This window comes from Phalacrocorax aristotelis, chromosome 4 (genome assembly GCF_949628215.1).
Source record: "Phalacrocorax aristotelis chromosome 4, bGulAri2.1, whole genome shotgun sequence".
NCBI classification, from domain to species: Eukaryota; Metazoa; Chordata; class Aves; order Suliformes; family Phalacrocoracidae; genus Phalacrocorax; species Phalacrocorax aristotelis.
The window spans coordinates 30,764,620-30,787,582 of NC_134279.1; the positions used below are offsets into that span (position 1 = coordinate 30,764,620).

General features: G+C 44.1%; 1 protein-coding gene across 3 annotated transcripts in view; it reads left to right on the forward strand.

Annotated features, from left to right (window-relative positions):
- UNC5C (unc-5 netrin receptor C) overlaps window positions 1–22,963 on the forward strand; it is a 275,494-nt gene that overhangs the window by 201,913 nt on the left and 50,618 nt on the right. For all 3 annotated transcript variants that reach the window (XM_075090796.1, XM_075090795.1, XM_075090797.1), the window contains exons 4-7: window positions 173–276; window positions 12,131–12,311; window positions 14,419–14,586; window positions 15,889–16,053. In XM_075090796.1, coding sequence (XP_074946897.1) covers window positions 173–276; window positions 12,131–12,311; window positions 14,419–14,586; window positions 15,889–16,053 — 618 coding nt within the window. The remainder of the gene's footprint in view (window positions 1–172; window positions 277–12,130; window positions 12,312–14,418; window positions 14,587–15,888; window positions 16,054–22,963) is intronic.

Here is a 22,963-nt window from a genome sequence, read left to right on the forward strand (position 1 = left end):
AAGCGAAAACATGTCCCACTCTTTTTTAAGTGCTTCGCTTTCCTGGGAGCAGAAATGCTATCTTCTCTGTTTAGAAAGATCTCTCACATTTATGCAGTATGGCAATCAAATGTAATTTAAAAAACCAGCTATTAATCTCCTAATTCTTTTTCTTCTCCTTCTCCCTCCCCAGATCTCCGGAAAACTTTTGAGCAGGAGCCCTTAGGGAAAGAAGTGTCCCTGGAGCAAGAGGTCCTGCTCCAATGCCGCCCCCCCGAAGGCATCCCTGTAGCCGAGGTGAGCCGCAACAGCAGTGTCTGGCACTTGGACATCCTAACTAAGGCCTGATCCGTTGCTAATGGTGCAGTGAGTTAGGGCATGGCATGATGAATGGGCAGTAATGGAGAGCTGACTGGCTGCTGCTCGTAGACAAGATTGATCAGGAACTGATTAATGGCTTTGGATTATGGTGCCTTGCTGGGCAGAGCTGCAGGTGGTTTGGTTTCAGTTTTTTCTTCCCTTTATATCTGGCATCCAAGGGACACGTAGCTGGTGGAGCATATTAATACCAGACTACTATCTATCCTTTGTCTTTTAAAGAAAAAAACATTTCACTTACTCTGAGAGGCACCTTTCAAGCATAGTGTAAAGACATTTTAATTTTTAGTTCGCCAGATTATATTTCCCTCAAATGTTTGTGCACGTGCTCATGCGTGCACCAGCCGGCCAGCTCGGCACAAGAGGATTTACCGTGGTCCACTATGGGCTCCCAGGTGAAGCAGCATGAGGTGGGGGCAAGTAGGGGATGTGTCTGCCTAATAATCCATCTTCAGGGGATTATCTGGTTTTCCTACTGGCATTTGAGTAAAGCCGGAGTGGGGAGCCTACCCTCCACGTGGCAGGAGCGAGCCTACCCTCCAGCAAAATCTGTGCCCGCTGACAGCAGTGGGTGTCCCTGTGAACAGGAGCTTGCCTAAGTGCAGTGGTGGCTCCAGCTTCAGCCTCAATGCTCATGGAAGGGGGGTCTCTGAGTCACAGGGGGCCTCTGAAATCCTAAATCCACTGTGGCTGTTAAGAGAAAAATTGATTGTTAATGACGGTAATTCTCCTATCTGAATTCTCCTCAGTTTTCCTCTGCCACGCACAGAAGAAACTGTTGCCAATTTGCATTAGGATAAGTTGAGACTGTCATGGCTAAGTCGCAAAGTGGTTGTCACTCAGCACTGATGACTGATTTCTCAGGAGATGAAGCTTAAAGTGTTACCTCCCCATCTAACCCAAGTTTAGATTTAATCGGAATTGCAGAAACGTGTCCACAAACATCAGAAGGAATTATTAGCATAGAATATTTTTCCCATTTTCTTTTTCCATAGGCTGTTCTCTTTCCCCATTAAGATCCCCAAAACTGTGAAGCACATTTAGCTTTGCCAAGCCAGCTTGCTGGCAACTGTAATAGTAATCAGTTGGCTTTCCTCAGGAACTTAGCAGCAATTTTTATTTCCTTTCTGATCCTTCTTTGCATCAAATCAGTTTGCCGTTGTGCCATGACAGGAGCGTTTGCAACGAGATATGTTGTTCAGGCAGTGCAGGGTAGTACTGGGGAACTTCATTACCTTTGCTAGAAACAGAGATTGATGATGAGCGGTAGTTTGTTTGAATGCAGTGTTCCAAGCACCTCTGAAATTTCAGCAGCCAGTCCAGTTATTCCTTTAGAAAGGTCTATAATGCCCCGTCGAGCAGCTGGGACCCAAACAACATGATTTAACAAGATGCGTGGAAGTGATTTCTGAAAAGATCCTGTGTGAGCTGCTCTCATAATAATTGCACTTTTTCCTACCTTCTAGTATCCTGGCTCACTATCAATAGCTGAGATTCATGACTGTACATTAACTGCCTCTGAATCTTATTTGTACCGTGGTCAGGGCAGACACCAATTAACACTTGGCAGGCTCAGAAATCGTACACTCTCCATCTGACATTCCAAAGAACCATTCTCAATGTCGGTTTTTTTCCGCTTCTGACTTTTGAAGTCAGAAGGAGATCAAACACCCAGATTGGACGGCCGCCTAATACAGCCTCTTTGTAGATTCTTTCCAACACTATTAAAAGAACAAAGACCTGAACACTAATGAATATGAATACCTTAATGTGACACTTTATTACAGCCACTTGCTGAAGCTGGTAAGATAAATTTAAAAAAATGGAAAGATGAAAGGTAACTTGGTGGGTTGAAGGATTACATGATTATTTTAATTTAGAGATGAATGAGTTCCTTGTTTAAGAACTCATTTATTTGTTTGGAGAAGTTTCTGATACCATGGTACAGGTGACTAAGTAAGAAAGGACCTGGGAGAAGGCAGGCAGCAGGCTAAGGCTATTTTCCATCTTGTTGAAAGACTGCTTTGATTCCAAGTAGGGTAAGGCATATGCTGCAGCTGTGAGCAGCATTTCCAAATGCTTCGGCGAGCATGTACCTCAGACTGTTCCCACTCTGAGCACTGTGCTTTGTTTTGGGTTGTTTTTTTTTTTCCACTTACTGGCTTCTGAAGTAGTCACTGGATTTAACACCGAAACAGAGGAAGAAACTGTGAAACTGTACAAAATACACATTCAGTGTAATGTAATGCTGGAGTCCAGGGTTCCCCTTGCTTTTTCTTGTTTTTAATTTGCTTTTATTCTCTCCCTTCATTTTGGTTTTTTTTCCTGTTATTTCAAAGTGGTGAGAACAACCATGCTCAGGGTTACAGTCTGTCCTCTTTTCAGTAGCTAGGGAATTTAGTCTTACAATTCCCAGCATATTTAATTGCAATTAACTGTTTCAAGCTCTTATGGATCAATGGTAGAGCAGATCTTACTAGTATGGAAAAGCTGAACCACACAGCAGCATACAGCTGCTCCAGAGGGCAAGAAGGACAAAGACAGAGAAGGGCAGGCAAAGCTTTTAAGGCAGCAATTACCAGTCCCTCAGATCCGCTAGGACATGATGAGCATTAGAGTAGGCTCAGATCACAGCCACTAGAGAAAAAAAAGCCCAACATCCAAATAGAAGAAGGTGTGTTAAAATACACCAGCCTCATGGCCTGAGGTCAAATCAAAGTACGTCTTGCTTGTTCCCTTGGGACAAAGTGAGGAACTGAGGGTTTGCTTCGTCTCTGGGAAAACCAAAACAGCTTCTCTGCGGCCGTATACCCCTGCCCACCAGCCCCGACCAGTGTCCGTGCCAGCTGCACCGTGGTACGCCTCCTCACTCCCAGTTTTATAGCCAATAATAAGCTGAACCTACCTACAGGTTCTGAAACACCCAAGTAAATGTTTTGTCTTTTCCAGTGCATAGCCCAGGCAAGCGCAGAAGGACCAGCACAGGCATGGTTACACTGAGGTTTCCACACATAGCTGAGGAGTGAAGGGGCAAATTCACATATTCCTGCTGTGAAAAAAAAAAGCAAAAAAAAAAAAAGCTATGGACATAAAGCAAACAACGCCCTGCCCTGGCTCCATGCTGCTCTGCCTTCTGCGGTTCCTCGACGGGGAGAAATTGGATAAGGTGGCGAGATAAGCAGTCTGACCTGCCAGACTCGGCGGGAGCTGCTGGTGCTCAGTGGAAATCAGACAGTTGCAGCTCCCCGGTGTCAACAGAAACATCCATTTCAATTCCACTCTCTTCTGTGTGCGCATTTTTTCAAACCTAACCTGAGAAGGCAGGAAGGATCCTAATCTGCGATGCTCCGTTGGTAATGGCAGAGTCATTAGTAATTAACCCCTTAGCTTATTTAATTTGTTCTTTGATAGATGCCGGCATTGTATTGTACCTGATAAAATGTAGTTAGAGACACCGAGTCACATCAAATTAGATCATTGCGATAGCTTATAGATCAAAACATCAACGCGATGTAAGATTGGTTAATGTGCCATAAGCTGCCAGACTAACTTTTGCATTGAAATGTATGATTTGTTGCGCCTTTAACGGGGACAATTGCTTCTTCAGTTATAATTGAGGTGTTTCACAGAGTAGTCTAATTGCAGAACAGGGTGTAACATAGAGTTTGGTGACCCAGTTGGATTTAAAAGTGGACACGATATTTATCCACATTCATGGCTTTAATTAGGAACTAGAGCAAGGAGAAAGGGGGAAACATTCTTGAGTCAAGAGACAGAAGAGGGTGTTTTACCAAGTCAAGATGACTGTGACACAGGCTTTATTCAGCTGCTCTTGTACGGGCAAAAGCTGGTGTAAGCTGGGGACTTCCCCAAATAGGCAGCATGAGGTCTCTGCTCCATCTAATTGATTATTAATATGACCACTGTTTGCTTTGTTTCATGAGACCCTCTTATGTTTTGCAGCAGTTACCCCTTAATTGGGAGTTCATGTGTATGCATTTCCACGCAGGTGTTTCATGAAGGCAGTGTTTTATATTCCCAGCAGGAAAGTGAGCTCTAAGAAAGGCGAGTAGAGGAGTTTGTGGCCACAAATACTAATTAGCTGGGAAGTGACACTGTCCTTTGCAGTGCCTTGCAACATACAGCAGAACTGCCTTCAGGTGTCAGTGGGAGGAAGAGAGGGGAGGGGAGGCGGGTTTGTGTGCAGAAGGAGCACAGCCCAAAGGGAACAAGGACTGCTCTTTCATTTTGCCCTGGAGAGCCATTGGGTAAGGTCTGGCAATGCAGGCCTGTCCTTCTCCAAAAGTACAGAATAAAGCTCCCTGTAATTGTCAGTGTCTGGTCCCATACAGTTCTGGTCCTTTTTACGTACTTTTAACACCCCAATCTACTGGTGGGTGGTAAGGGCACTCTTTTGAGGAGCATTAGTGGTAGGTTACAACCCCTGCTTGAGCATAGGCTTGCATTTGGGTCTTATGCTTTCCTGGGAAATATGCTGACTACTAGCTTATTAGGTGGCCTTGTTTTTACATTTCCTACCAGTTCATTTCCACAGTGCCGAAACCCATGCTGAGATGTGCAGGTCCTCTTATAGGACTGAGTTTCCCGAGACCTGAGTTTTCCGAGACCTGAGTTTTCCATGGGATCTACCCCTACACTTTTCCTTTCCAGCACAGTTCCATTGATGCCGATGTAAGTGAGGGCTGAGCGTTCTCCTAAGTGAATCAAGTTGCTGTATGGTAGGATCTGACCACAGTCAAGGATGACCTGTGGGGCTGGAGAATGGTCAGGTTTCTAGTTCCTCCATAAGATATTACAATAGGAGGTTTTCTACAAGAACCTTGATGGCTTATCCTCTCTACTGCTTGCTTTTTGCGGCAAAGATGGCTCTGGGATGCTGGTTTAGCTAACACAGACTACCTCTCCTCTTCAGGCTGTACTCGGAAAGGGCAGCATTTTACCATACTCATATTTTTGGAAGATATGCAGTGTGGGACACAGCTTTTAGCTGCATTTTTTGATGAGCATGCCTCTCAACTTTCCCCTTAGAGAGGATAGCTTTTCATCTTGGAGATACTATTATCTATGCCTACTAGATTAGTCCATCAGGTCCTACTTTGACACTGACTGATTCCTGCTCCCTATAGCCAAAAGGCCTTTTAGAGTCTGACATGTAAGAGTTATCTCTGGGAGGGCTTTGCAGAGCCCCTGGTTCTTACCAGCACCCTCAGTCACCCAGTGACAGTGATTGCCTTGGTCAGTTGCTGTGGCAGTAACTTCTTCAGATGCACTGCTCACCTTAGGCATGAAGAATTACTATGCTCCCATGTTTTAATAGAGGTATTTCCAAAATGCAGTCTGCAGAGCACACGTCAGCTGTCACTCAAGAGTCATTTGATCAGGTTTTGCTGGGCTTTGCTCAGGAATTGCCGTGTGCTTCTAGAGCTGATGCTTTTACTTCACTAAAAAGTGTAACCTGGACAAATCCTGTGTGCCTTTTAAAACTGGTAGGAGGAGTTGTCTGTGTGACAGTAGGCACTATGCAACTTTTAGGGAGAATGGTAAAGGGACCGTCCTCAAGAGGACTGCAACCACCCCCCAGTATCCTCTTCCCTTATTGAAAAGCATATAGCTCTGTGCTGGGAAGAATGATATCCATCTAGCCATTCAGCCAAAGAACCGCAGACGTCACATTGGTAACTTGCTTAAAGCTGTTTCCAAACAGATGCTCCCCAGTTGCTTTAGGGACTGGGGAGTCCACATGCCCACATGGTACCAAAAATGCCAACCAACATACGTGAGCATGAGACCTCCAGCTCAAGCCTCTCTTTCAGGTGGGAAAGGAAGCCTAGCAACTCCTGGTGGCCACGTGGCAGTGACCGTGGTTTTTCATTAATAATGCTGTGATCTGTATTTGAATTTGAGTCTCTATGAAATAAAATTCTCCGTCTGCTGCTACCAGTCCACCTTGGCCTTTGAAGTTTCTCTGTGAGGCTTCACTTCCCAGTTGTGCATAAAGCAAAGCTGTAATAGGGCAGGAGACGTCCAGCAGCTGTACATACACCCTGTGTAGATTTTAGTACTCAAGCAGAAACCTGGATATATGTGCAATTAAGGCAGTGTTTCCACAGCAGGAACACAAATTCCTCTTACTGGCAGCAGAAGCACAGTAGCAGCAACTGAACTAAATGTAGTGGTTTGTATTTGCTGTTTCATTCTTAATATGTGTTTTGCAGTGTCTGCTAGCTGTAATTTCAGCCTCTTTGGAGACCACCCCTTTTTAAATGGGTACAAAATCTATTTCCAGCAAGGAGTACATGGAGGACAGCATCCTCTTCAGTGGGCAGTTGCTGGGATGAAAGCATACATTTGAAACCAAATCCAAAAATCAAATAACATTCTTCAAAGAGGCACTCAAGTCTCAAGGTACCTGAAATAGCTGCTGGCTCAGTAGCCCATATGAAAACTGCTGAAGTTTTCTCAGTCTCACTTGGGCATCTTGTGCTTTGTCCAAATCGGTAATTAGCTTCACAAATGTTTTATTCTTACCGGCATGTGTATGTGTGCTCTCACTATCAATATGGTGTGGGATGCGTGTCCATTGTTAGAATTCAGGTGAAGCAGGGGATGTGACTTACCTGTGGCTGTTGGAGGCAATGCAAGCTCAGCAGGGACTGCAGCAAGGCGAGCGGCGCCTCTGTGGCAGGTCGGCATGGCTGTAGAACACCAGCTGCAGCGCCGGTGCGGTTGGGGGGCCAGATGGAAAGAGGTACTGCTGCATCGACCAGGCACAGAGAAGGCAGGGATGCAATAGTATCACCTCCCAGAATCCTAAATCGCTTTTTATTGAGGTGAATGTCTTGCTGCTCCCAGCCATTTGCATCTTGTTTCTTCTGGAGGGTTGCACTCATGGGCACCAGAAGGCTTTGCCTCTGTCTAGAGGGTAGAAGGCTTGCTGGTTTTGGCAGGTGCTGTCTGCTCTGAAGATGACTGTAAGGCAGGTTGGTGCGGTGGAGGCAAGGAGAGACTAGGACCCAGGACTTGCACCCTGCTGGCTTTCCTCTTGAGATTGTGAGAGGTGTTAGGAATGACTTGTACAATCAGGAGGGGAGGATCTAGATGAGCTCATATCCCTTTTCCATTCTTGGGTTTCTTTTGGAGCAGATGTGCTGTTGCTTTACCAGATTCTGAAACAGTCACACATATGCAAGTGTGCCAAGAGATTTAAGTGTCTAGTAATGCTGGTAAATTGGCATGGCTAAATTTGTGTCAGCAATTAGCTTCTGTAATGGGTTTTCCTGCATACGTAATCGCTTGTGTGATTTATGTACTCTGCATTCATTTAGTCTCCACAGAAGCCTGGCTCAGCTTTGCAAGTCTTAGTTTCTGTGTGTGCTGCCTTATTTCAAGCTGCTGCTGGAAACGTTCTACGCCAGCACAGGCCTGGCTGCAGCTCCAAGGTACAGCCAAGGCAGCGATTGCGGGTTTTCTGTTCTTGCTGATGGTCTCGCTTTTCATGTTTGGTGGCATGTGGCAGGTTCCCTCTGTTAATTAGAACAAATGTGCCAATTATGTTAATGTATCTCCCGATACCAATCAGCGAATAATTAGAGACAACACATCTGTCTCTCACTGGGGAGTGGGATGACAGAAAAGATGCTACAAGGTATGTTGCTCTAAATTACAGCCGTCTTGGATCGTGAGCTTCCTCATCCAGTCACAGGGACGGCTCAGTCTCGTGGCAGGCTTGCCAGCATGTTAGCAATACTGGATGTGTAGATCCAGCACAGCTGGCAGGAGCTTTGTGCCTCACTGCTCTGCAAATTATATCCAGAGCACTAAGGAGCTCTTACCAAAAACCTGACTTCAGGTGCCCTCCACCTTCTCAGCATCCGCAGTCGCGGTGAGTCAGGATTTTGCTCACTGCGCACACACCGTTACAGAGGGGCCTTCTCTTGCTAGTCAGTTTGCAAACATATAACAAAAATACGTTCTTGAGTGGAAAACTAAAAAAAGGAATGGAGATTTTGTGCCTGCTTTATTCCAGGGGGCTGGGATGTAAGAAAAAACAGTTGCTTGTTGTTGTAATTTTCCGTAGCTGTCATCTCCACAAGGGAACACTTACCCCATCCTTCATGGCAATATTGTTGCCAGCTAAATGATTTCTGTTATAAGAATAACCAATGCCCAGACTTCTTCTGTGTATATGCACAACCATCTGTACGTTTATTAATAACAGTCGGTGGGACATGCCCGATTTAATTAAATAAATAAAGCTAAGTACCTCTTCAAGAATTGTTGTGGCTATAGCTAATAAATATATATCCTCAATATTTAGGCAAAAGCAAACATCTACTCTAGAAACGTCTCTCTGGAGAGTTGAAAAATGGAGCCATGAGGGTGTGATTTAGTATGACCCTGAAGACAGGCGTCCTGTGCACTTTGAAATGGCCATGGCTATGCTGCTGCCCTTCTGCCCGCTTGCCTGGAGGGGACCGGGTCTCTGGCAGATAAATGTCCAGTGGCACATCCGCCAGCATCTTGCGAGCGTAGTGGTTTCCCCAGGGCATAAGTCACCATTATTCAGGCAGCAGAATTAAATTCAGGATAAGCTTCAGCATTGACTGTATTAACAGCCTACTTCAGCAAGGGGGCTGCACCTTTGGGAATGACATGGCATCAAAAGAGATCGTTGCTTTTAACTTCTGTAATAACGGTTTGCATACTTGTCATTCATAAATCACAGTGTCTTGTTCCGCTTTGTTCTCTTTTCTTTTGTATTTGGTACCTGATCTCTTCCTACTTACATGACAGAACAACCCTGCTCCCACCTATTCTGGTTACCTCAAAAAAATGAATCTGAGGTTTGGAGGTGCTTAGCACTGCAGTCACCTGCACCAGAAAAAATGAAGTCATTAGTAAATGAAAATAAGTACCAACAAAAGTCTCATTTACATGTTGTAGTGTGTTTAATTAGTTACCATTTCTACAAGGTCTGAGGGAGAAAACGCAACCTCTGGAGGGATGTGCTCTTTTTTTGTGTTGCTCTACTGATGGCTAAAATGTGTATGAAATGAGACTCCTGCCTCTTCTCAAATCATCCATCAGTTCCTCCCTTCAGATTTGATGACATTATAGTTTGCAACATGAAAAGAGTTGTGACATCATAAAAACCTGGATGCCAGAAGGTGACTGAATTAGATATATTAAAGAGGTATCTTGTAAAAGAGATGGGGTTTAGACACGCACACACAGTACTGAAGTACTGGCAAAACATATTTTTCAGAAAAAAAGACATCCTGTTGTTCTGCAAACTTAACGGTTTATTGTTAGCAAATTCTGTGAGCCATTAAGTGAAAAGGAACTTTTTCCTAAGAGATTTGGTGAAGAGCCGGAGGCAGTTTACTGAATTATACAGAGGATCTTTTTTTCTGTTATTGGCAACTCCTATTTTCATATCATCTTCGGTGTTTTTGCAGGGATGACAGGGAATTTGATGCTCATAGCTTCAATTTTGTCTAATCAACTGAGACCCAGACTGAATATGCATGTGTGTGTTTTTGTGGAGAGAGAAAGCGTTGCAGAGTACAGGAAAAAGAGAACCATGTGCTTGAGCATGGAGCCTTGCATAGTGTGAGGGCTGCAAGAGCGTGTGCTTAGATGTGCATACCGGAACCATTTTGGACTGAGCCCTAGACCATAGAGACTGTAGTCCTGTCCTCACTGATGTCCTGATGTCCTCAACGTGCAGAGCACAGGAAAAGTACTGGTGGATTTGAAGGTGGTGTGTACACAGCTGTGGCAGCACATGTAGCATCTTTCAGAATCCTGGCACAAGTCTGTACTCCACCCCAGAAATAAATAATGGTACTAAAAACCAAGAAAGACATTTTGCTTGTGTGAGAGGCAGGTGTTAAGTGGCAGCCTACCACTGGCGGAGAGGTAAGCTCCCGGCTTGTTTTTCAGTCTGGGATGCATGCAGGCTTGACCTGCAGGTGAGGCAGGAGCTAAATATCGCCATGAACTGCACAGGAATCTGTCTTTCTTGATTATACTTATTAGGATTCAAGAAACAAGGAAGAGCAATTTTAGTCATCCTGGAAAGGAAAACCAGGTTATTGACTAAGAGCTTGTATCTTCACAGTAAAACGTGAATGTTGTAGTGACAGAAACACAGCTTCCAAAGTTTTATGTCTTTTTTTCTTCCTTCCCTGTTCCTTGCAGACACACGTATCTGTTTCCACAGCCCCTTTTTGCACCACCGATTTTAAGCTATACAGTATTGATAGTTGTGAGGCTTCCACATACTGCAGTAATCTGCTGCGGGAGAGGAGAGTTTAAATCAAGCCTTCCTCGGGGCAGTGGCTTTACATTCACTAAGGTGTACATCTTTGGAAGCAGCTCATACCTGATGAACATCCACCCAAACTGGGGTAGGGGAGCTTAAAGCAGGGCTAAAGATGGGGAGGGGGCGATGCACAGCTTGAATCCAGGCCCGCATCCACCAGCGCTGGTCTTGCAGCATTGGATCAGCTCCATCTGGGGATGAATTGAGCCCTTTGGGCTTAACACTGGGAGAGGCCATCAGTTTTCTCCCCACAGCTCAGGGTGGTCTGTACAGCTGTCTCAGGGAGGGAACAGGTTCTCTGTTGGTTTTGGGGTATGTGGATGGTTGGGCATCTTTGGAAAAGTGGGGTTTGTGAGAGCAGGTCTTGGCAGTTAGCACCTTGCAGGTCCGGTGGGTTGATTGTGTTTATGTTTTTCTTCCTTTAATTAAATCCTGGCCACAAGCTGAAGTGATCAGTGACATGAAGACCCAGCTTTGATCCATCGAAGGCCCTAGTCCCATCCTTCAGAACACACTCAGTTCAAATGAAAACAAGTTACTAGATTTGTGGCCAAATTACATTAGGATGGCTTGCAGCAGTCAGCTGGGATATAATAGGGTGTTTCTTTAGGAAGGCAATAAAGAGAACATTGTCTAGGTTAAAAATCACATATGAAAATATTTCTCTGTGTAACCAAGGAAATTATGCTTTATTAAAATAAAATATAGCTTACATAAAGAAAAGGGAAAAATAAGCACTGATGTAGTCTTTGTGATTCCCTATTTCCTTGGTAACTGTCTCTATTTTATTTAATCCTGATTTCAGCAACACAATAACATGCATGTTCGTGTGAGCATATGTATACTTAAAAACATTAGCGTGCTTGTAATGTGTTAGTGTGACCTACTGTGGTATAGGCCCTCATTGTGTTAGACCCAGGACAGGTACGTAGAAGGTTACTGCATTATTAACTGCCTAATTAGACTCAAGTACACGAGAGAGTACAAAAGAATGGGTGAGATCTCTGCTGTTTTAGGGTTTCTAATGTTGTAAGGGAGTTTTCTGATTGTAAAGATAGTCCTAAGGTATCACCCCTTCCTTATCCCTTGCCTTAGACTCTGAAAACATAGATCAGCTGTTTTTTCTCTGTACGGTAGCTAGCAGCCTTTGAAAAGGCATTGATATTTTCAAGGCAAGGCGAGACAGCTGTTGTGTGGATGGGTGGGAGGGAAGGGGACGTGAAGGAAAGGGTAGGCATGAAGGGTGTTCTGTTTCTGCTGTGGTGTTTCATTTGACTTGGCAGCATGCCTAAGGTGAGTCCTTCGTGATGTACCTTGACTCTTTGTGCTTTCTGGGATGAACAATGAAATCACAGATACTGTGCCTGTTGTGGTGTGACCTGGTGCTGACTCATTGCCTCCCCTCTGGCCCTTTGAAACCCTAAGGTGGAGTGGCTGAAGAACGAAGAGGTGATTGATCCTGTGGAAGATCGAAATTTTTACATCACCATCGATCACAACCTGATCATTAAGCAAGCCCGGCTTTCTGACACCGCCAACTACACTTGTGTTGCCAAAAACATTGTGGCCAAAAGGAAAAGCACCACAGCGACTGTGATTGTCTATGGTAAGTGATGCCTTGTCCTGCTGCACATGGACGGACGTGAGCTCAAAGTGAGTGGTGGGACAGGAAGGGGACGCAAAATACCTATATGCAACTCTTACTGGGGTGGGTGACCAGGCTGGGCTGCCTGTGCTGCCTGTTGACTTGCAGCCATATGCAGCAACTGCAGTCAGGGTTCATTACTGAAAACACTCAGAAGTACAGATCTGATGGCTTGCCTTATTGGTGACAGACAATGGTGTTAAAGGCGGAACAGGCACCTACACAAGCAGCTGGTTGCTTCATTGAAGAGAAGGTGGTTGCTCCTGTTGCCATAACACACACTGGCTGGGTGCAGCAAGGAACCATTAGGGTGCTTCCTCCAGCAGGAGCATCCAAGGCATTGCTTTCTATGAACACATTTCACATTCTTAGTGTTGCTTTTCAGAAATAGGAGTAAAACTGAAAAGAAGTTTGTGCTTCCAGATACTGGTAAGAGTGTCAGAGTACAGCAGAATCTTCCATCTTCTTATATCTCTTTAAATAAAGTTATTTTTGGTGTCTACTACCAAATGTCTACTACTCTGATGTCAGGGGCAAAGTAGCAAAGTACTCTGAGACTGCAGTTCATATGTTTGCAACCTAGCTTAAAAATAAACATCAGCGGAGTACAAAGCATGGGATAACATTATTCTGTGCGCACGCACAGCCTGACTCTAATATTGAGGATGGCTGTGCTTTGGCTGGGGAGGGACCGGGTGAGATGCCCTCCTGGGATTTCTTCCAGGCTATGTGGCACTGCAGCTCTGCCCCACCAGTCCAAGCCTTTGCCCCTGCAAAGTTACTGCCCCGATGCATCCCAGGTGGGGGTATCCACCAGAACAAAACCTGCTCTGACGACGTGCCAGCTGACTGTCCTGGTGTTCCTTACAATCAGCTTAATTATAGGATAGACAAGTAGGAAAAAATCCCTATGATTATCCCTGATATTCATTTGATATTCAGGGTAGCTGTTAGATTTAATTGTAAGCAGTTGCTTCCCTGAAGTTACAATGAGGGCCTTTTAGTTCAGTTTTTATAGAAAACCGACTGAATTGGGTTGATTAGCAGTGTTTGTGATATTGAGGGATGGACCATGCAAGGGCACTATGGTTTGTAACTGTGATGAATGCAGAAACATAAAGATGTAGGCATACTGCAACTCTTCCTCATACATATACAGCAATTTTTTCAACAGTGTAGTCAAGAGACATGTGTAGGGGAGCAGACATTTTTATGAGGTGTGCCACCAGAGCTGCTTAAGGGCTGTGTCCTATCACAAACATTGGGTTTAGGGAATCTGAGCAGTTAGTATATTATCCACATCCTTGCAATGATGTTATTACATAGAGCAGCTCATCTCCTACTTCATCCATCCATCTATCCCAGAATCTGAGGTGAGTGAAAGAGAGTCAGCATAATATCTTCCCAGAGATAATTATCTTCCCAAAGTCCAATAATAAAAATGCATCTAGTGTGACTTCACTCTGAATAGCTTAAATACCTGTTATGGAAGGGCTGGGACATTCATATGCACCAGCTATATCCACACAGGGGTGAGTGAAGTTGTCCTGACATCCTGAAATCACCTTCTGGAAAGAAAGGGAAAGAAAATTATCAATTTCTAATCAAAGCACAGGAGTCTCTCAGCATTCATAGATGATCGGTACATCTGGGAACAAGCTGGAGTGTAGGTTACCTCCCTTCAGAAAATGGTGCAGCTTTCAGAGTGCAGGCTTCTGGCTGTCAGGGTTGTGGGTACACACTGAACCCACAGAGATTATGGCCGTACACATGCCACCAGGTGCTTAGTGCCGGGTCAGGTTGGCTTTCAGGAGAAGGCAGGTCACCTGTCAGCCGTAATAGTCATTCAGTGTCAGCATTTCTTCGACTTGTACAATGACTTCTGGCATGCTGTACATTCGTAGGTTGGAGACATGGGTTTGTGTCTGTTCAGTGTTGCTTCTTGTGCTCTTCCCAGGCATCGCTTGTGACCGCTGTTGGAGGCAGCATGGCACAGAGCCAGAGGTGCCTTTGCGCTGAACAGGGTGGGTTGTTTACGTGATCATACTCTTTCTCTCTTCCTTTTCAGTGAACGGAGGCTGGTCTACCTGGACCGAGTGGTCAGTGTGTAACAGCCGATGTGGGAGAGGCTTTCAGAAGCGTACGAGGACCTGCACCAATCCTGCCCCACTCAACGGTGGTGCCTTCTGCGAGGGCCAGAGTGTTCAGAAAATAGCTTGCACCACTCTGTGTCCAGGTTCAGTATGAACAGTACCTAGCCCAAGAAAAATAGTTTGTCCGTCACCAGTCATTTCAGGAGAAGACTATTAGTTACAAAAGCGTCCTTCTCTTTATTAATAACATTCCACCATTTCAGTGAATGAAAATGAAATTATATTATGTAAGTAGATAAAATAGTGAGCCCATTATATCAAGCAGCAGAGGATTCAGACCCACTTTTGCACGCAGCTTGCACCAGTGTCTCAGCACTGTGGTAATTCAGGGGATTTGGGGGGCAGTCAGAGCGTCAAATTGTAGGAGATAAAGGTTGAAAGCTCTGGAAAAGGACAGGAATTTGAATATAGAAAGCAACTATGATGTAAATATATTTGCAATGTCTGTTCGGTCCAGCTGCCACAGCAAGTGGAGCATCTGGGATGTGGATGTTAAATTTGAGGTACATGTTTACCCGACTTCAAATACAAAGACATTTCTACTGGAAAGAGATGTGTATGCATACCTTTAAAAGGTATTTAAATGTAAACTTCTGAAAAATACAAAATTGCTTCAGGACACGCAAGGTGGTTGGTCGCTTTTCTGTGACAAAAGTTCTGCCATCTGTCCTGGTGTCCAGTGCTTTCCTACCTCTGGAGTCCCACTCAAATCGATGGCAGTAGGGTTGTCTTCAGCTTGTGAAGCTTCGCCATCCAACTCTGAATCTTAGTGGTGGGTGAAACTTAAAAGCTGAAATTTCATCTCAGGTCACTGTTTCAAGTGACAGACTCCTGGCTCAGGCTGTGTCACTGGAACAATTTCATAGCTGGTTCTTTGGCTGTTCAATTTAGTGCTTTTGAAATTCATTTGCGGGATTTTGAAAGGTACTAAACACATTCCTGATTCTGCTTGTGTGAAATAGATCAGCGTCTCCAGATATTTCTTTTAATAGAAACTATTTAACATTAAATATATTCCTACTAATGAAGAATGTCTGGCCAAGTTTAACTTTAACCTCTGTGTTAAAAAATGCCAAAACAAAAATCACAGATTCCTGACTTGTTGTTCATTTTCATGCACAACTTGAGCACAGATAAACTGCTGACAAGTTTATAAAAAGGGGAGGAAAGAGCAGAAATGGGCCCGGGGCAGAAAGAAAGGAGAGGGAGAGCGAATGGGCAGGCACTGGCCAGAAATAGGACTTCAGAAGAGCAGACTGACAATCCCTCTGCCTTGCTGGGAGTGGCCAGGAGTTGCAGGCTGGCTTGTGCCAAGACATGCACTGCTCTTGTTCAGTCTCACTTTTATGTACCCCGTAACAAGTCATGTCCTTCCCTTGTCTCAGTGGATGGCAAGTGGACGTCCTGGAGCAAGTGGTCCACCTGCGGCACAGAGTGCACCCACTGGCGCCGGAGGGAGTGCACGGCCCCGGCGCCAAAGAACGGGGGGAAGGACTGCGAGGGGCTGGTGCTGCAGTCCAAGAACTGCACCGACGGGCTCTGCATGCAGGGTAAGTGCCGCTGCGATGCCTCCGGGCTCTGAGGTGTATGTGGCCGCAGAAAAACCTGCAATAGCTGCAGATCAGCATCAATGACCTAAAGACACAGAATCATTTTGTAGGATAGAGAAATGAGTTAAGGCAGTTCTCACCAGTCTGGACACCCCACTCTTCTTCCCTGAAGATTAATGTAATGCTGTCTGAGGTTTATGAAGTTGAGCAGTGAAGAATTAGGAATTCTCATAACAGAGCCCTCTCCACCCTGCCCTCCCCACCAAACAGCCTTTCTCTCGAATACCGGCTCACCATCTGTCCAGGGAAGCTTGGCAGTGACTCTTCTGGCAATGCAAATGAAAAGTAGAGGATTTAGGGCAAAACTAGCATTTTCAAAAGAGTACACTTAGCAAAGCAGATCAGCTTGTGGCTTCTTACTATCAGGAATGGGGGGTGCGTGTGTTTCTACATATAGTAGTTATGCCCCTTTTTGAATCTGGGGGGCCCTGTAGTAGAAGGAAGTACCCTGTATCTATGCAGTGCCTATGCAAACTTCATACATAGTTATCAGCATGCTGCAGCCTCATGAAGATCAGCCTAGCACTGAAGTCTATTCTGCCTGCGCGTGTTCACACTGTGGTCCTGCCTCTGTGACTAATAAGAGCAAGAGGTAAAAAAAGTAGGCTTTTAGTATGTTTCTGACATATGCTGATGAACAATTAGTCTTCTCCGTGCCCCATCCCTTCTCAAAAATGAAGTCTTCTGTGTTCTGCCGGTGTATGGAAACTTCCTTTCACATTTTGTTAGCACAGTAACCTAAGCCAAAATCATCACACACCCCTCTATTCTTTTCCGTCATCCTGTCTCTGCGGTGCTTCTCTGTTGAGCCTCAGCTCTCCATTGCCCAAAGAGTTGTGGCTGTAAATATCCAGTATCTATGTGTCCAGATCATAAAATGCTTTGAGTTCTCTCATGAAAAAGGAGTCAGGAATTTTTATTCTCTGAGGCAGGTTACTTTTGACTGAAATAGTCATGATGACAGAACAGTGACACTACTGGCTAATAAATAGGTATCCTTCTTGAATAAGTGCCATACAGGTGGCTACTGTGCTAGCAGCAATCTCTGAGCTACCCTATGGCACAGCTTGGCCGTTTGCTCTGAAGTTTCCCAGATTTACAAAAAAGGCTTCCTAAGTGTGGCTCGCATAAACACTTTAATCACTTTTAAAACTATTAGTCAATGTCAGTAGCCTATAAAGCTGTAATTCCTCAAAACATTTGTTTTTATGGGGAAGACAGAAAGGTGAGTTTCAGAGCTCCTCTTTTTTTCTTTTCTAAAGATAGCAGAAGAAATAAAAAGCCAGCCACATCTTACTGTATAACACCTTGGTGACTTTTATAGTGGGGAGGCTAACGTACCCCTAGCTCCAGCAATGTGAATAAGTCATTATGGTAAATTAGGAAGTAAAGATACCTTTCCCCATACAGAAGAACTCTTCACTATCAGATTATATTTAGACAGCTGTATGTCATCTTTGTGTATGTGCATAAAGAGAGCCATTTAAGCAGAAATCTTGTGGAAAAGTAGATATAATGGTACAGCAGAATAAAAGCCCCATAGGGATCTCATTTATCTGTTGATGGTATATTGCATTTTATTTGTGAAAGTGGATGCTGAGTATAAAGCAGAGGTCTTCAGTGGGAGAGAGGGTGAGGCTGTTGTGAATCCTATTCTGCTTCATATATATGTATATAAAAAATGATAATGAAAAATATGCAGACACGTATTGACCTGCTTGGCTCCAGGGGATGTGATCATCCTTCAGTGTTGGAATTTAATGGCAGTGTTTTAATGGTGTCTTTATACTCGCGGGGTTTCATATACCTGTAAAACTTACAGTCCTGCTCCCTGATCCATCACTGCTGAGAAGATTGATTTGCTGTACTTGGTGGCAGTGTGCCTGCTGCTCACGCTCTCCCCCAGCCCCCCTCCCCCCTTCTCAGTTTATGCAGAACCAGTCTGAACACTTATATTTTTGCCAGTGTGGATCTAGAATCATAGCAAATCTGCCTGCTGAGATAAGAAGCAGCACAGGACTCCTTTCATTCCTAAAACACCATGCTCTTTCCACATTATTTGAACCTGGTGGGGACTGGCTTGGCACCAACATTTCTTCTAGGCAGGGGACCTGTGGATCCATAGCAGACTTTTCCAATGCCTTCTTGCCAGTGAGTCTGTTGTGGCAGAGGTGGCATGGGTGGAGCCACGGCCACTTTCCTCTGTGGCCGTAGCCCTCCAGGAGATGTGCTAGCCAGCTGCTTAGCTGCACCATAGCCAAATCCTGCTCCCAGGTGCCCTGGTGCTTCTTCCTTAGAGTCAGTCTTTCACGAGAGCGTGAAGGTTGACATTAGCACCATGAGTGTAGTTGACAGACTGTAGACAGCCCCTCTTACTGGCAGTCACTAGGCTGTTGCTTTGACAAAAACCTACTTGTAAATATATATCTCTATATAGCAGTACATAAAAGATACCCTGGAAAATGTTGGATTGAATGAGTCTAATTTACAAGCCCTTTCTCTTCCAGTCTATTATTCACAACAGTAGCATCAGCTGGATAAATCAATAAGCTCTTTCATCAGACTACCCCTGCTCCGGCAAAGAGCAGCAGTCTGCACCACTATCGATTTCTGTGGGGATAAAAACTGTGGAGCTTTCTCCATCCCTTGTAATTACAGTATTTTACACCCAAAGCTGTAGTTTGTGCTACCACTAACTGTGGCATTTCTCGTGCAACTCTGCTGTCACATTTATTCAGACTAATGATCTTGCTAGTACACACATACACTCCCTTATCCAGTAGTTAGTATTTTTCTGTTAACATGAAAGATGAACAGTCATTAAACTAGAGAGCCTGCAGAGAGACAACAGGCTGAATTGAAGAAGAAAAGCAGCTGTAGTGAAAATTTAGGGCAGTCATTGCTATTTTAAGTTTCCAAATACACAATATTGCCTAGCAGGTCCCATTATAACAATTTTGTAATTCCCATAATAGCATTAATATGATCTCCTGGAACAAAATATGCTGTAGGTGTAAGAAGAATTGCCTGGTTACCACCCACACTAGCTGCATTATTGCCTCCGTAGTTGCATTATTTCCCATTTGAAGTATGAGTACTATGGTAAATACTTCAGTGCAAGAACCAAAACTTTTAAAGGCACGCACTGCGTCTCACAGAGGATTCTATAAACCAAAACACTGCAATTAGCACTCCACTCATCCCACCTGATGACTTTGGTGGGCGTTCTGTGTGGAGTCTAAGAAAGCAAAGCGCTCCACTACCAGCTCAGACTTCAGCACAAGTAGTTCCCTTCACTAGGTCACAAATATGTTTAAAGCAAAGTATGGGGGGAAGTGTTTTGCTGCGCCCGGTCTGGAATGACAGCGAGATCACGTGTGTGGTACCAAACAGATACTAAAAGTCCCCGGTGAGCCAAATGCTGCTTTGCACTATGTGTAAAATACTGCTGGTAATCAGGAAGAGGTGGACAACCTACGAAGAGAGTTAGCTGTGTTGCGTGGTTATGCTGAAGGCTTATTACATGAGTTGTGAAGTACAGCTGTTGTGCTCAGAGCATGTCACCCGTGTCCTTTCTGTTGAGGATCTGAAGTAACAGTGTTCAGATCTCTGTTCTTCCTGTACTGAACAAACAAGTGCAGAAGGTCTGTAGGCGTGAGGTTGGTGCCTGTGTGTGCTGGTAAAGCTGTCGGTCTTTTTTGAAATCATGCCTGTGGTGCCCAGGGTTGGCACTAGCACAGTCAGAGGGAGACAACCGGTGCCCCTTCTCAAGCTCAGTCTCAGCTTTAGTAGGCCACTGTGGCTTTTCATATGTGGCTTTTCATAAAAGGCTGGCTAAGTTGTGCTTTCAATTTTTTCCAAAACACGGGCCTAGCTATCTTACAGCAGTCGGGTAATACCGAAGCACATGTTATAGTTGAGGACTGTGGATTATTTAGTTACCTAAATAGTACTGTTGCTCTGCGTGGTGAAAACTGTTCACTTTATACAGCCTCACAATAGGGAATATAAATCCATCATTGAATAGGGCCAAATGGAACTTTCCACTTGTGAGTCATTGCCAAGCGTTGTCAGGTCCAGCATGGACTTTTCATTTGTTGCTTTGGATTTAAATAAATGAGTATGAAAAGACTGAGATGTGCTACTATCACTTAAAGAATGGAAGAACAGATTCGAAACATCTTCACCTGTCATTACAGACAGAACTCTGGACTAACTCTCAGGTTACTTTGGTTCTCTCCCTGCATGTAGCTTAAGTACTTGGAAATTCAAATAGTGGATACACCACTGGAGAAAAAGGCACCTATACCATGGTGAAGGTGTTATGATCAGATGGTAATTCCATTCCTTGTTTAAAAAAGGCTGCCTTCTATTCGAGAGTGAATTGATGTGAAATGATGGCAGCAAATCTATATTTGCCGAGTGCTTTGAAATCTTCATCTGAAAGGCAGTATGAAGTTCGTAAGGTTCCCTCTTGCAATGGTAGTGCCTAAGCGAGTGAAAAAGGTACATTTTGTCCTGCTTGCGCACGAAAAGGTTAACTGCTTCCCTTTTCCAGTCTTGTGCCTGTTTATACATAGATCTCGAGTAGAAAGCAAGATCGACCTGATACTAACATCTCTTTCTTCCCGAAACATATATATTTTGCACATGTCCTTCTTGTTTAATGTAACATGCAAGAACCTCTGATGGAATACGCATTCATTTCCCTTTTTGGCTTGTTTTGAAAGCAGGCATTCAGGGAAGAATTAGAGGGCAGAGCAGTTTGATGAGGACCTCTGGTCCTTCAGAGCAGATTAGTGTGCAAAGAGCAGGGGAATGTTTTCCAGACTCCAAGAGGTAAGCAAAGCTCTCTCAAGGGAGACTACAACAGAAGCCCATGTGTGCAGAGGAATGAAATAAAACCTTTTATTAAGAGCACATATGTCAAGAGAGACCTTCTAATACGTTCGGTCTGTCAGCATAATGATTTAGCCACCTGACCTGTTTCACTAAGCCCTTGCAGGGGGAGTTTCATTCATTTGAAGAATGCATCACATCTGTTTCTAGAGGAAGTTTTCTGTAATATTGTTATTTGATATGATGTGTTATTTTGTTTTTAACCCAACTACTATGTAATGGTGTAGCAGCCAAGGGAGTCTATGCACACATCTCAGAGTTACAACTCATCTTTATTTTATTGTAGCGACATGAGAAATCCCCAGCTGAGAAGCGTCCACACTCTGGTGGGCCCTCTGCAACAGAGACCTCTTGCCTAGAAAACCTACTGTTCAAAGCAGATAAAAGCTTTGAGAGAAAACAGAAGTGCAGAGCCACAAGCAGAACTCAGGACACTGAAGTCACTGTGTCTTACCCGAGTCAGTTCAGAAAAAGCCACCTCCACATTAATTTTGATGAAAGGCAAGTGCTCTAAGAGCTTAGGTTGTTCTGAAATATCTCAACTAATGCAAAAATATTATAGCCATGCAGAGAAGAGAAGAACCCCAACCTTGTCTGTCTATAATTTTCATTCTTCTTAATTCCCTTGGGTTTTCCTTTTATTCTTCCCTTATTCCTCTGCACATTTAAAAAAAAAAAAAAAAGTTACTCACATGAAAGAAAAATGCAAGCTTAAAATAAATTCTAACTGATACATTAACTTCCTTGTGGAAAAAACACCAACCATGCAGTGACAATAATGAGTGTTTATATTTTCCTTACCATGTACAAAGGTGGGTATCTTTTGTGATTTTCACTTTCCTGGCAGGGTGTCAGGCAGAGTGAGGTTACATGAGCAGCCTGAGGCTCAGCAGAGAGTCAGTGACAGGATCGGGAGTAAAACTCAGTGCTCTCTTTTTCTAAATCTGTGTTCTACATAAAGTGCTAACAAAAACATCGGCAGCATCCTTAAATGAAAACTCATGTTGGGGAAGGAAATTGCTGTAGTTTGGGAAATGAACACTGAGCTGATCAACTGATTTTGGGGTCTCTGGCATTTTTTAGGCCAGAGAATACACATTACCTTACCTGTGAGCTTAGAGACTGCCAAAGATTTCAATACGCGTCACTGAGCATCCATGTGGATAACTCGTGCTTTCCACAAGCCTTTTTCCCAGCAGTCCTAACAGTTTCAATCACCCTCCTAGATCCCCTCTCAGCTGCCCCTTCCTTCATCCTGTTTTTTGCCACATGTTCCCTCCCCAGTGCTGGCCCATGTCCTTATTACAGCTCTCCCTGTAACCCGGTTGCTCTTGTCCTGCTACAATTGCAAAACAAAGCAAACCCCAGGAAGTCTATTTAGCGTTCAGTCATTGCAAAAGTGGAATTTGCAAATACACAATCTAGCAAATTGCGATGCTAGACAGGTGTTTACTTTTGCTGTCAAACATGCATAAGAAACCCAATGTTAAGGTTCTGTGCTTCTAAGATACTAAAGACTGGCATAAGATTTATCCAAAAGGTCAAAGTCCTTAACTGTAAAAGATTGCATAATGTCAAAATTGCCTATTCTAATCCACATCAAATTTTAGCAAGGACTTATCCTACTCTTCCATCTTCCCCTACCCCCACATAGATGACATGTCTGTTCAAACTCAGGCAAGACCTTTCTAACGATGTTAACAAAATGTCAGGAATCTAATTTAAAACGAAAACATAGTTGCAATCTTAATTATAGAATATCATAAACTCCTATTAAAGGACAGAAGGATAGAGACTCCCCATTTAACCTGCTCAGGAAAGATCTGAGATAATACCCAAGTAAATAATCAGTCACAAAAACTCAAGCTCCCTGTTTATTAGCCCACCCTGAACATGCCAATAATTAGTCCTTTTGAAGGAAAATAAATTACCGTGCTTTATCTCTGGGATG